This window comes from Magnolia sinica, chromosome 7 (assembly GCF_029962835.1).
Source record: "Magnolia sinica isolate HGM2019 chromosome 7, MsV1, whole genome shotgun sequence".
In the NCBI taxonomy this organism is placed as follows: Eukaryota; Viridiplantae; Streptophyta; class Magnoliopsida; order Magnoliales; family Magnoliaceae; genus Magnolia; species Magnolia sinica.
The window spans coordinates 79,834,559-79,847,345 of record NC_080579.1 but is presented as its reverse complement, the minus strand read 5'-3'; the positions used below and the strand labels follow the sequence as shown (position 1 = coordinate 79,847,345).

Here is a 12,787-nt window from a genome sequence, read left to right as displayed (position 1 = left end):
ATTTTCGATATCCAATCCTGCCATCCACGATGTGTCTGTGGAGGCTATGACCCTGATGTCGCTAGGGCATACAGTAACTTCAATCACACAAATGCAAGTGCATGAATCACACTATCAGTCATGCAACAGTCCTGCGTGTACCATGCACTTATATGGGGCAACTCCGCCTATCAGGGAGCCCATAAACAGTCCGCCCGAAGGCATATGCTATGATCGGTCACTCCTCACATCAGGCATACATATGATGCGAATGATCATGAATCATGGATCTATACTAAACATGTATAAAGAGATAGGCTTTGTGTATAACGGAGATGGGCCTCGACGGCCTACTTACCACAAGTATGGGCCTATCAGTGGGCCTTAGGGACAGTTATAATGCGAACATTTAACCAACATTATCCATTCAATGTGGACGTCAAACCATCATTGCTCCCAAGGCGTAGCCCACTACAATAGTCAACACATGAACCCTGGTAGAATCACGTTGTTATGGGCCTCATGTACATCCCATTGGGCCTCGACCCATGGGCCTTCAATACATCAAATGGGCCTCAAACCATGGCCTCATATATATCAAAGTGGGCCTTAGTGAGCAGGCCACAAATACATCAAGCTGGGCCTAAACACACGAGTCTTACATACTTCACAATGGGCCTCAACAATGGGCCTTAAATTATCTCCAAAATGGTTGGACAGTTAGATGAAACACATGCATCATGATGGAGCCCACTCTAATGGAGGGTATGGTTTACAATACATACATAAGTGGGTCTCATGTGGGGCCTACCATAATGTTTATTTCCCATCCAACCCATTGATAAGGTCATTCAGACCGAGGCTCACAGTAATGTTTATTTTCCAAGCAACCCAGGGCCCAACATAATGTTTATTTTCCAACCAACTGTTCATAAAGTCATGTGGACCAGGGTAGGGCCCATTGTAATATTTATTTATCATCCAATCTATTCATAAGGTCATGTGGACCATAGGAGGGTAGGGCCCACAGTGATGTTTGTTGCCATCCAACCTGTCAAAGGGTCACGTGGACCGGGGGTAGGGCCCATTGTAATATTTATTTGCCTCTGATCTGTTCATGAAGTCAAGTGGACCAGGGCCCACCATAATGTTTATTTACATCCAGACTGTTGATAGGATCACGCTGGAATGTTTATTTGCCATCTAAATCGTTCATAGGGTCACGGTTTGGGGGCCTACTGTGATGTGGTCCACTGATCCAGCCCGCCCATTATGCGTGTCCCACTTGGCTGAACATTCAAACCAAGTTTTAGCCGCATCCAAATTTCAGGTAGGCCCCGCCAAGTGTTTTTATATGTTTAGGAATGTCTCCACATGATTTTAAATGGTGTGGCCCACCTGAGTTTCTGATACAACTGATATTTAGGGAAGCCTCCTGGTCTGAGGGGACCCATAAAATGCATAGTGTTGATGGTCGACACGCATCACAGTGGGGCCCACAGCTGGAGGCGTGAGGCCCAGCTCGTCCGCTGTCCGTCAGCGTCCGTAGGCAGCGGCAGCAGCAGCGTCAGCGCTGCTTCCTCCTTTTGTCTTTGTTTCTTTTTAAAGAAAATAGTTTTTCTGCAGATTCTCCATGGTAGGGCCCACATCAATCCGATCCGACCCATCCATAGGATTCTACGACTCATGATCGACGAAATGAGACCAATATGTAACGTGTTGTTGGCGAATGGAAGGGTTAAAGTGGGTTTCAATGGTGATACCTCTATTTCCTATGGTCGGATTGATTCCAAAATTTGGCTCAACGCCTAAAATGATCCCAAGAATGGAATGGATGGCTTGGATTAAATATATGCATCAAGGTGGGGCCTGCATGAGTGTCCCACCTCTTCTTTCTCTTTTCTCCTTTTTCTTTTGCAAGTACACACCCATGTCACATACACAATCCATGTTAGCCTCGTCCGTCCAGCGTCCAGTGACGCTGGACGGTATGGATAGACACATGCATTGTGGTGGGTCCCACATGGATGTGGCCCACCAACTATATGTATATATGTATATTTATAAATTAGCATAGTATAATATACCATATATATATATATATATATATATATATATATTCCCACCGGATGGTGGATTTTTGCCTAAAATGTGGTGGGCCTCACCATTGACGAATGGAGTGGATTTAACATGATTTGGTAGGGCCCACTTCATTCTAGGGAGGGAAAAGAAAGAGAGAGAGAGAGAGAGAGAGAGAGAGAGAGAGATATGGTGATAGATAGGAGGGACTCCGCCACTATGGGCCTTCCATTGATACAATACATACATCAAGTGGGTCCCACAACAAGTGGCCCTTAAAATTGAAAGCAACGGTAGATCACCCACCTTATCTTCCTTCTTCTTGATCCCTTAGCCTTCTATGCTCCTTGCCTTGCCTTTTGATGGAGGTTGATGGACTTTTGATGGTGGGGATAAGGGATGAGAGGGTGGGTCGCACTTGTTATTTGGGAGAGTGCTTGGATATTGGAGCTCTCATGAGATTTTTAAAAATTACTAGAGAATGAGAGGGAGAGATAGAAATAATGGATGAAGGGATGGGTAGAGTGGTGGTTGTAAGAAAAGGATGATGAGAGGTATGGCTTAGTTTGAAATTGGTGGGAAAGAGAGATGGTTGTGGTTGAAAATGGGAAAAAGAGGAATGGTGAGGTGGAAAGAGAGTGGACTTTTGAAAAAAAGTAGGGATGGGTTGTTGTACTAGAGGTATGGTTGTACTTGACATTGATTGATGAGACATATCGTAGAGATTTCCTTGATAATCGCAACACGTGGCGTTTCTCCAGAATGAACGCAGGTTCACATCTCCTAGCCTGGGTATCGGTTCGGTGCGTAAGTTGCGACGTTGGAACCGCGGCGACGACGTGGTCGTCAAGATATAGGTTTCAGTTCAAGCCAACTTTGGCATACAGGTCTCGGTTTAGGATTGCGCGCAAACGTCGGATATGGTGCGAAGGTTACCGGAATTTGACCGGTAGGATCGCGGAAGCATATGGAACGGTACGGACTAGGACACGGGTCTTACAACTTGTGTGAGACCATGGGCCCACAATACGTTTGGCTTTAGGTAGGCCACTCCTTGGGATTAATATTGGTTAAACATCCACATTGATGGGCAATGATGGTTTAATGTCCACATTGTGACCTTCCCTTAGGCCCTTTGTTAGGACGATTACCGATTCTGATTATCGAGGCCAATTCTGATTATCAAGGCTAATTGTTAAAGCTGATTTCATTTCCGATTAACGTGACTGATTTGCCAATTCCTTTTACTGATCAATTCCGATTGTCGTGGCTGATTGTCGATTAGTGATCGAAGTCGATTGATGAGGCCCAATGTTATGTATATACGGCCCATATTTGAGGCCCATTGTGATGTGTATTCAGCCGTGTTTGAGGCCCAATGTGATGTATATGCGGCCCGTATTTGAGGCCCGTTGTGATGCGTATTCAGCCGTGTTTAAAGCATAATGTGATGTATATGAGGCCTATGTGATGAGGCCCATTGTGATGCATTTGAGGGCAGGTGATGTAGTCCATTGTATTGTATGTTAAGCCCATGTGAAAGGCCCATTGTAATGTGTTAAGCTCTTGAGTAAGGCCCATGGTGTTGTATATTAGGTCCTTGTATGAGGCCATGGGTCCACTATATGTTAGGCCCTATGTGGGCCATCCCTTGGGGGCAATATTAGTTAAATGTCCACATTGTCAAGGCCGATTGTTGATGCCGGTTATTGATACCGATTATGAGTATGTGATAGCATAGAATCATGATACATGCCTATACACATCATCTGCATGTTTGTTATGAGATATGATTAACCATTACATATGTTATAGTGCCAGTTATTTATGGGACTCCTTGATAGGCGGAGTTGCCCCACATGAGCGCGCGGTCCGCGCAAGTTTGATGCATGACTGGATGGTATGACTCATGCATCTCGTATTTTGTGATATGACTGCCGTACGCCCTAGTGACATCAGTGTCGTAGCCTCCACAGGTATATCATGGATGGCCAGATGAGACACTGAAAATCTGTTCTACATGGGGTGTTATAGATATCCTTGGGTGAAAGTCCCAGAACCCTCTTGGTTCCAGAGGTTGCTCCAACGTCTAGACCAAGTGAATGTATGAGCGTATGAGGGTCGTATACCGTAGGCCACGTCTCCCACTGTATCGTGGTTGGTTGGAAGGGGGTACGGCCTTACCTGCCCAAGAGGAGGGGGCAATGCTAGGTTGAGTCTGACCAACTCAAGGAATGGGTCCACTATCGACGAGCCGAGCCCAATATTGGTAGGCGGATAGTGAGGTCTCTTTCACCCACCTTATTGCACGCGATGGGGCAGCAATCTGGTTTGGAGTGTAATAGACCCCAATAATTCCCCAGAGAGTAACCATACTGATATGTGGACTTATTGAGCAGGAGTTGCATATTCATTCATTCACTATCCACTTGGGCTGGTGGTGCGCAACTAATTGTTGTGTACCTTCATAATTGTAAAGATTTCGGTTGGACGCGCGACTAACCTGAGATCAGGAGTTTACCACATTATGTCTGACTATCCAAATTTAGGTATAGGACTAGTTTGGATAGAAGTCCCTTGTGATGGACCCCGTAGCCTGCGATACTACGTACTATCATCCTGACTTCACATTCCAGCATAGTCATTTCATTCGCACCGCATATTATATTGCATCCGCAGTACTTAGCATTTTGGGTTACTATATTTTTTTTCACTTATATGGCCTAGATGAGGTTGATGTTATTTCGTGACTCCTCAGGATTTGCATATTGCATTTGCATCCTCAGCATCTATTATTGTCTTATTATGTTTTGCATCACATAACCTTGGTACGGCTGATAGCACTCATGGACTTACCAGTATATTTCCGCTTACTCTGATATCGTATGATTCATGATCTTGTCAGTATTTTTGCTTATTCCGATTATGTATGATTTATAGGCTTTATGGTATACTTGACACTTATCTTGTGCACACACTTACACCACCCTCTAAGTTTTTTATAAGCTTATACACGATAGATGCGTGCAGGTGATGTTAGGTTGCAGCAGTGTTGAGCTTGGAGTGTGCAGCGGTCTTCTGGAGCTTGATTTTCAATTTATGTATTTTCCTTTCAGCATTGTACTCAAATGATTATATTAGTGGATATGTGATGATGATGTTGCCTTTATGACTTGGTTATACTTGTGGTTATGCTCCATTATAATAAAAAAATCATACTGAAAATCCTCCTTGTAGGATCCCAGGATCGGAATCGGGCACGTGAGTGCCAGGATCCGAGAATGGGGCACTACGGAGGCTGTCGACGCCATATTCGGCGATCGAAAATTTTGTAAGCCCGTTTTTCGAGTTTGGGGCGTGACAGTATCCCATACCACCATCCCCTGGCTCATGAGACTCTAACAAATAAGCTGTTTGAAGGTAACATCTTCAACTAGTGGCCAATCATAGTTCAACAAGTAGAACTTACCGTCGCAAAGTTGTATAAAATAATCCATTAAAGCCACATGGGGCAATTATTCTATAAAAGTCACAAGGGCCAAACATTCCATTTAATGGTGTGATAAGAAGGGATTATTCCCCAAAAGCCACATAGGCACAAATGATTCACAAGGTGTTAAGTCCACAATGTAAATTTATTTAATCCATTTCATAGGTGGACACTAGTTTGAGGATCTCCTAAAACACCATCAAGTAACCTCAAGTGGCAAAACAAGCCATGAACAACATCGATAGCAATTACACATTTAAGGTACTTATCTTAAACTGTAATATAAATGTTTGTAATCCATAGCACGTTCAGATATATGAATTTACATCCAATTCATTAATCAATTATAAGGAATCAAAATCAATAAGAGCAATGAACCACATTAAGCAATTAATAAGATAAATGAATAATGATGAATAAACAAGCTAACTATCAAGATGTAGAAGAAACTTGAAGGTAATCCTCACATTAGGGTTGGATTATCTCTCGGTGTTGATAGAATTGAATGTTCACACTTTAAGATCAACATCTAACATGATTACCATAATTAGTGCGGTTAGATCGCAATATACCTAATTTATACGGTCAGGGTTAAACTAGGTATTTCGATCGATAAATTTAAGGTTTTGATGTAATGTTTAGAAGTTAAGGATATGAAGTCTAATTTGCGCAACAACATAATACAAATCAATAGTAATAATGATTTAATAATTTAAAATTAAAATACCAATAATTTTCAGTAATATAATAATCTAACTGAAAATATTAAAAATCAAAGATGATAATAAAAATAATTAATAACAATAATTCAATAGGAATTTGTATTGATAATAATAACAATGATAAGGGCAATTCTTATTCTAAATAAAATAGCGAAAATAATACCTCTCCTTCTTCCTTTCTCTTCCTTAACCCGATGGCTAATAGAGTCCTGGCCAGCAACCCATTATTAAAATAGTGGGTCGACTCACTGAGTCAACTCAGCTTGGCTCTCTCTCTCTCTCATCTTCTACCATGCACACGGCAGGTGAGTTCAACCACCATTCGGTCGAAACAGGTGACCAATGCGGGCTAACTCAGTGGAACAAACTGAGCCAACTCAGGGACAAGCCTCCAATTTATCCTCAGGAACCTTGCCGTCCATAAGGTACCCGACTATAGGATCCATCCAACTCGTAGTCATCTGTACAGGGTGGACAGCCCCCTGGTCGGCGCGATCGATGCTTGACTTATCCAGGAATTTCATCGAGACGATCCTTGGGATACTCCCTTCAGTTGTCGAGGCCAATATTGCGAGGGCGACAGCCCAGGAAATTTTACCTCTTGGTATTTGAATGATGATACTGTAACACCTTATACTTTTCTGTACTCGGGTATTACCATGGAAACCAACCTTAGATGCGATCTAACTCTTAGGGATCGACCATTAATGACTTTGATCATTTAAATCATGACCCCAATATGAAAACAAGTCCTTTGTACCATTGAAATCCAATCATAACAGTGGGAAGTACACCATAAAGCGTTGCGAGCCTTTCACGGTGTATGTGTGCAGATCTGGTCATTAATTGTATGGATCATCTGTACATCTAGGCTTGAATATTCTAAGAAGACGTCGTGGGACACCTATAGTGCACTTTTTGAGACAATCTAGTTGTTGGGTTGCAAGGGCGGTCATCAAACGAGTGAGACTTGGGTTGATTGGAAATCTAAAGCATTTGACCCTTAAATCGACCATCAAAACCATCCAATACAGGCCATGGAAAGCCCTTATCTTATATCATCTTAGAATTGGGACCAAAATCATTAGGATCACCATTTATTTGCTTCACGACGAATCATCAATCAATGCACAATGTAACTACACTGATTCAATAACCAGCCTTTTTAAAACTCAACTTTAAAACCTTATCTAGATAGTTACTAGGACCCTATGACTCATAGAAGCGAGTTGATCATGTTTGATAACAATCCAACCGTTGGATCGATAGAAATTAACACTCTTCTGTCCATAGGAACCCCTGGATATTAGAGATACTTGATCGCTCGACACATATCCTCTTAGGAGTCTTTTGACCAGTAATATTCGAATTCGGGATGATCCGACCAGAAGATTAGTGGGAATCCATAATTAAAACCTAAAATCACTTACTATGGCCCACCCAAGGTATCTCGAATCGCTTATGTATCGGCCATATTGGCTGATACGTAATGGTAACAGCCCAGACCGTTACGCAATACAGGGTCAAAATGGGCACCCCCCGATTCTGTGACTGTAACGGCCGTAACGGCTATTACGGGCTATAACGGTCGTTACAGCCCCATAACTAATGTTACAGGCCTAAAGAAAATTTTCTTTCTTTCCTTCTTCTCCTCCTCCTTCTTCTTCTTCTTCTCGGGCTTTGGCTGCCCACCCCCCCCCCCCCTCTCGTTTTCTCCTTCTTCTTCTCGGGCTGCAGCTGCAGCTCTTGTTTTCTCCTTCTCTCTCATTTTCTCTTTCTTTCCCTCTCGTTTTCTTCCTCTCTCTCATTTTCCCTTTCTTTCCATCTCATTTTTTTCTTTTTCCCTCTCATTTCTCTCTCCCTCTCTCTCGGTCTGGAAAAAAATGAATGGGTGCATGGCTGTTTTATTTGTTTAAGTGGTCTGCGGTGCACGCCGCTTAGTGCACTTGCACTGTTTTAGTGCATGTGGCCCACCTTGATTTATGTATTGTATTATATATCCATGCCACCCATCATTTTTTCCTGATCATTTCAAGGTATGGTCCCTAAAATGAAACGGATCCAGATCTCAAGTGGACCGCATAGTAGGATTGAATGCCCACTGTGCACTTGCATTGTTTTAGTGCATGTGGCCCCACCTTGATTTATGTGTTGTATTATACATCCATGCCACCCATTAGTTTTTCCTGATCATTTCAAGGCATGGTCCCTAAAATGAAGCAAATCCAGATCTCAAGTGGACCGCACAATAGGATTGAATGCCCACTGTGCACTTGCATTGTTTTAGTGCATGCGGCCCACCTTGATTTATGTGTTGTATTATGTATCCATGCTACCCATCAGTTTTTCCTGATCATTTCAAGGCATGGTCCCTAAAATGATGTAGATCCAGATCTCAAGTGGACTGCACAGTAGGATTGAATGCCCACTATTAAAAACTTATTATGGCCCACTGTAATGTTTATTTACCATCGAAACTACTGATAAGGTTGCATGGACTTGGATCAAGGAAAACAAAAGTCGCAGCTTAAAAATTAAAAAATAAAATAATAATAAAAGTTTTAATTGTGGGAATTCAATCCCTACTATGTGGTCCACCAAAGATTTGGATTTGCCTCATTTTTTGGACCATGCCCTAAAATGAGTTGGCAAAAAGGATGGACAACATGGATATATAACAAATGCATCAAGAATTCAAGGTGGGTCCTATGTTCAGGGCGTCATTCACTAACGGTCCATGTAAGGTTTAAATCTGCCTATTTTTTTGGATCATGCTTTAAAGTGACCTAGCAAAATAGATTGATGACACAGATATACAAATACATTAAGGCGGACCCCAATTTCAAGGCCTCACCCACTAGTGGTCCACCTTAGATATGGATCTACCTCATTTTTGGACCATGCCTTAAAATGATTTGATAAAACAGATGGATGTCATTGATATACAATACATAAATCATGGTGGGCCCTATGTACATGACCATAAAAATTGTCCATGAGGCATACATTAACTCAAAATTAATAAATTAAATTATGGCACTATTGTTGCCCTGTCACAATTCCAAAATTAAATTATTTAAATGATTTTCACCGTTAATTTGTAAACACTTGTTTTTCTGAAATAGGATCATTTGATATTTTTCATTCATCACTGTTCAATAAAATCCACCAATCCATTAGTGAGATAAGTGTCAATAGATTGCATGAATTTAACGTTGATTTAGGGCATCAAATGGTCCACCCAAATCAGCTCTAAATCGACAACACTATTTACTTGAATATAATTTCAAATATTTTCTTAAGATTTATTAGGAAAAATTATATTAATTTGTTAGATATATGAATTATATAATTGGACATAAAAGTCCCTAGATTGTATGTTGAAATAAAATGTATACAAGTCACAAGGTATGTAATACACCAATACCTACAAATATGAGATATTTTGTTATTAGATTCATTCTAATTAATTCATATTGATATTATATAGTTAGATAATTAAATATAAAATATGGATAGCCAATACCAGGTTGTCTGGTTCATAAATTCATCAGCCAGTCCGATACAGCTTCTCACCAAAGAGTGGACCGTTACACCACCATAAACATGTTCCAATTTATAAATGAATGCATATTTGGAATGCTTAGAATATTCCGGATTTAATCCATATTTTTTCATATTTTTTTTGGCAAAAAAAAAATTACTCCGTTACAAGCCGTTAAGCCCCTGTATTCCCGATACACCCCTGTATCCGTATCCATATCGGTGGGCACCGTTACACCAACCGATACCGATAGGGGATATCTTGGGCCCACTTGAGCCTTGGACCCACCTGATATCTAGTCGAAAACTTTGATTTTTTTTTCTTTTTAAAAAAAAAAAAACCTTTGCTTTCGTTCCACAAAAAAGGGGGCTATACAAAAATAGGGGGCACCATGAAAAGAGACGGGCCTCCCCCAAGAAGATCCACGTTCGGGCGGCTACAAGCACCTATATAGGCCGCCTATCATATCCCAGCTGCACATAAAAGGAAAACAACTCCCCTTGAACAAAAACTGATAGAGGAGCCACAAGGAGAAAAGGAAAAACAAAAAACTCTAGAAAGAAACCACCTAAGATGCAATGACACCAACTGCCACTACTTTTGGAACCATTTTCTGACTGCCCCCAAGCCCGTCTTGTCGAGAAACAAGAGGCTTCTCACCTCCTGGGGGAGAGCCGCGAAGGAGAGAAGAAAGGCGGATTGTTGAGTCTTGCTGCCTAAATTGGTCATGCCATCTACCGGCCCATTACCCTCTCTGAAGATGTGCCGAAATTCAACATTACTGAAGGACGCAAGAATCCTAATTTTGTCCAACCAACACTTCCATTTCCAACCCAGACACGCGCTTCCCGACAGAAAACTGACCACCAGAGATGAGTCGGATTCAACAATGATGTTTTTGAAGCCCTGATGGATGCAATGGGCAAGACCGTCATGAACCACATGCATTTCAGCCCTAGTGTTAGAAGCGATTCCATAACTTATGTAAAATCCAAAAACAAAATTTCTGTCCTCTGCCCTGCACACTCCCCCTCCTCCAACTAGCCCCAGATAACCCCGAGACAAACCGTCGATGTTGAGTTTGACCCACCCGCGAGGTGGTTTCAACCACCGCACCACGTGGGACCCAACAAGATGGGGAGGCAATTCCATCCCCAAAGAACCGATCCCCCTGCTGAGAGTTCTGTGATTTGCAGCACAAGAACCCGATGCATCCCGACTGTAAATGACTCTTTTCAGCCAACCAGAGATGCGCAAGATCAGGATCTCCGGACTCACCAAAACCCCATCATACCTGGAGACATTCTTGCATGACCAAAGCTCCCACAAAATGAAGCACGACAACTGGTTCTTCAAAGGACCTGTGGGTCCATAAGCTGAACGTGAGCCCCACCAGTGGGAAAGCCACTCTTCGACCGACAGACTACGGACCATGTGGACACCGTAAAAATGGGCAAAATGGGACCATACCACTCTTGCCTTGGCACCGTGCAAAAATACATGCTCTACGGTTTCAACTGAGGGCCTCTGCCTACTTGAATCCTCACAACAGCTACACCTCGAGGCCATTTGCACCCCATGGGATCGAACGGCGTCATCCACTGCAACCGCCCCTCTGAGGATCCGCCATACAAGAGTAGACAACTTCGGGGGAATCATAGCATGCTAGATTTTTCCTCCCCAAAACATCTGAGGACTGCACGCATGCCCGATCTCCCAAGCCGAGGAAACCGAGAACTTGCCCGAGGGATTCGGAGTCCAGAACGGGGTATCAGCACCGTCGGTCACGCAAAAACCTCCATGAAAAATCGCATCAATATGATGTTGGGACAGCACAGAGAAAACCGCTAAAGGAGGGAAAGGACCCATCTGCCCTAGAAAATCCTTCACTTTAAACTCAAGGAGAGCTGAGGGAATGGTGGTCGACAGGCTATCTTGCAAGGGGCCCAGCCCAGACCAATTGTCTTTCCAAAGGTGTAAATTGCCTTCCCCAATCTGCCATTGGGTAGAAGCCTTGATGGAGGGGAGAAGGGCTCTAATTCTCTTCCATAATGGAGAGACCAACGGAGCAAGGTTTTGCTGACCACCCCACTCCAAATCCTGGCTGTACCTAGTCCGCATGAACGATGCCCATAGCCCAGAATCCACTGAGTTCATAGCTGTCCATGCCATCTTGAGCCGAAAAGCGATCATGACATCCTGAAGATGCCGAATTCCCAGTCCCCTTTCGCTCTTGGGAAGAGCAATGAACTGCCAACTCCGCCACAGGAGTTTTTTTCCTGCCATCCTTCCAACCCCAAAGAAAGTCCGCAAATCGACTCTCCAACTGTTTGAGAATGCCAACTAGGACATGTGTAGCCGTCAGCGTATGGACTAGAATGCTAGTCAGAACATGGTTCACCAGAGTGGCTCTACTTGCCATAGAGAGGAACCTCGCTTGCCAACCCTTAATCCGGCCATCAACCCGTTCCACAAGTCTCTGAAAAGAGTCTTTCCTCCTTCGACCCGACGAGATGGGGACCCCAAATACACCATGCTCGTGACCGGAGTGAACGACCCTAATTCCCTTTGGATTGCCGCAATCCTAGAAGCCGCCATGTTTTCTGGGTGCATGAACACACTCTTATGGAAGTTTGCCTTTTGCCCGAAGGCCTGCTGATAAAGGTCAAGGAACTGCTTGGCTGATCGGACGGAATGGATGCCTTCATTAAGGAACAGAAGTGTATCATCTGTGAAGAGAAGATGGGACACCTGCATACTACCTTTCCTTCCTCTGAACGAAAGACAAGACCTTGTATTCACCAGCTTTTAGAAGCCTCTCCTAAGAACCTTAGAAGCCAAGATGAACAAACTGGGGGACAGAGGATCACCTTGACGAAGGCTGCGGGTGGACTTAAAGAAGCCACCCACCTCCCCATTAACAAGAACCGAAAACCAATAGTTGCTCCAACAACGTTCCACAAGCTGGATCCA

At 43.1% G+C, this 12,787-nt stretch overlaps 1 protein-coding gene across 1 annotated transcript; it reads right to left on the bottom strand.

Annotated features, from left to right (window-relative positions):
- Positions 1–11,479: 11,479 nt before the first annotated feature.
- Positions 11,480–12,571, bottom strand: LOC131250677 (uncharacterized). The gene is made up of 2 exons (XM_058250961.1): positions 12,234–12,571; positions 11,480–12,140 (listed from the first exon to the last, which is right to left on the bottom strand). Exons 1-2 carry the CDS (start codon positions 12,569–12,571, stop codon positions 11,480–11,482), a joined length of 999 nt encoding a protein of 332 aa, XP_058106944.1.
- Positions 12,572–12,787: the final 216 nt, after the last annotated feature.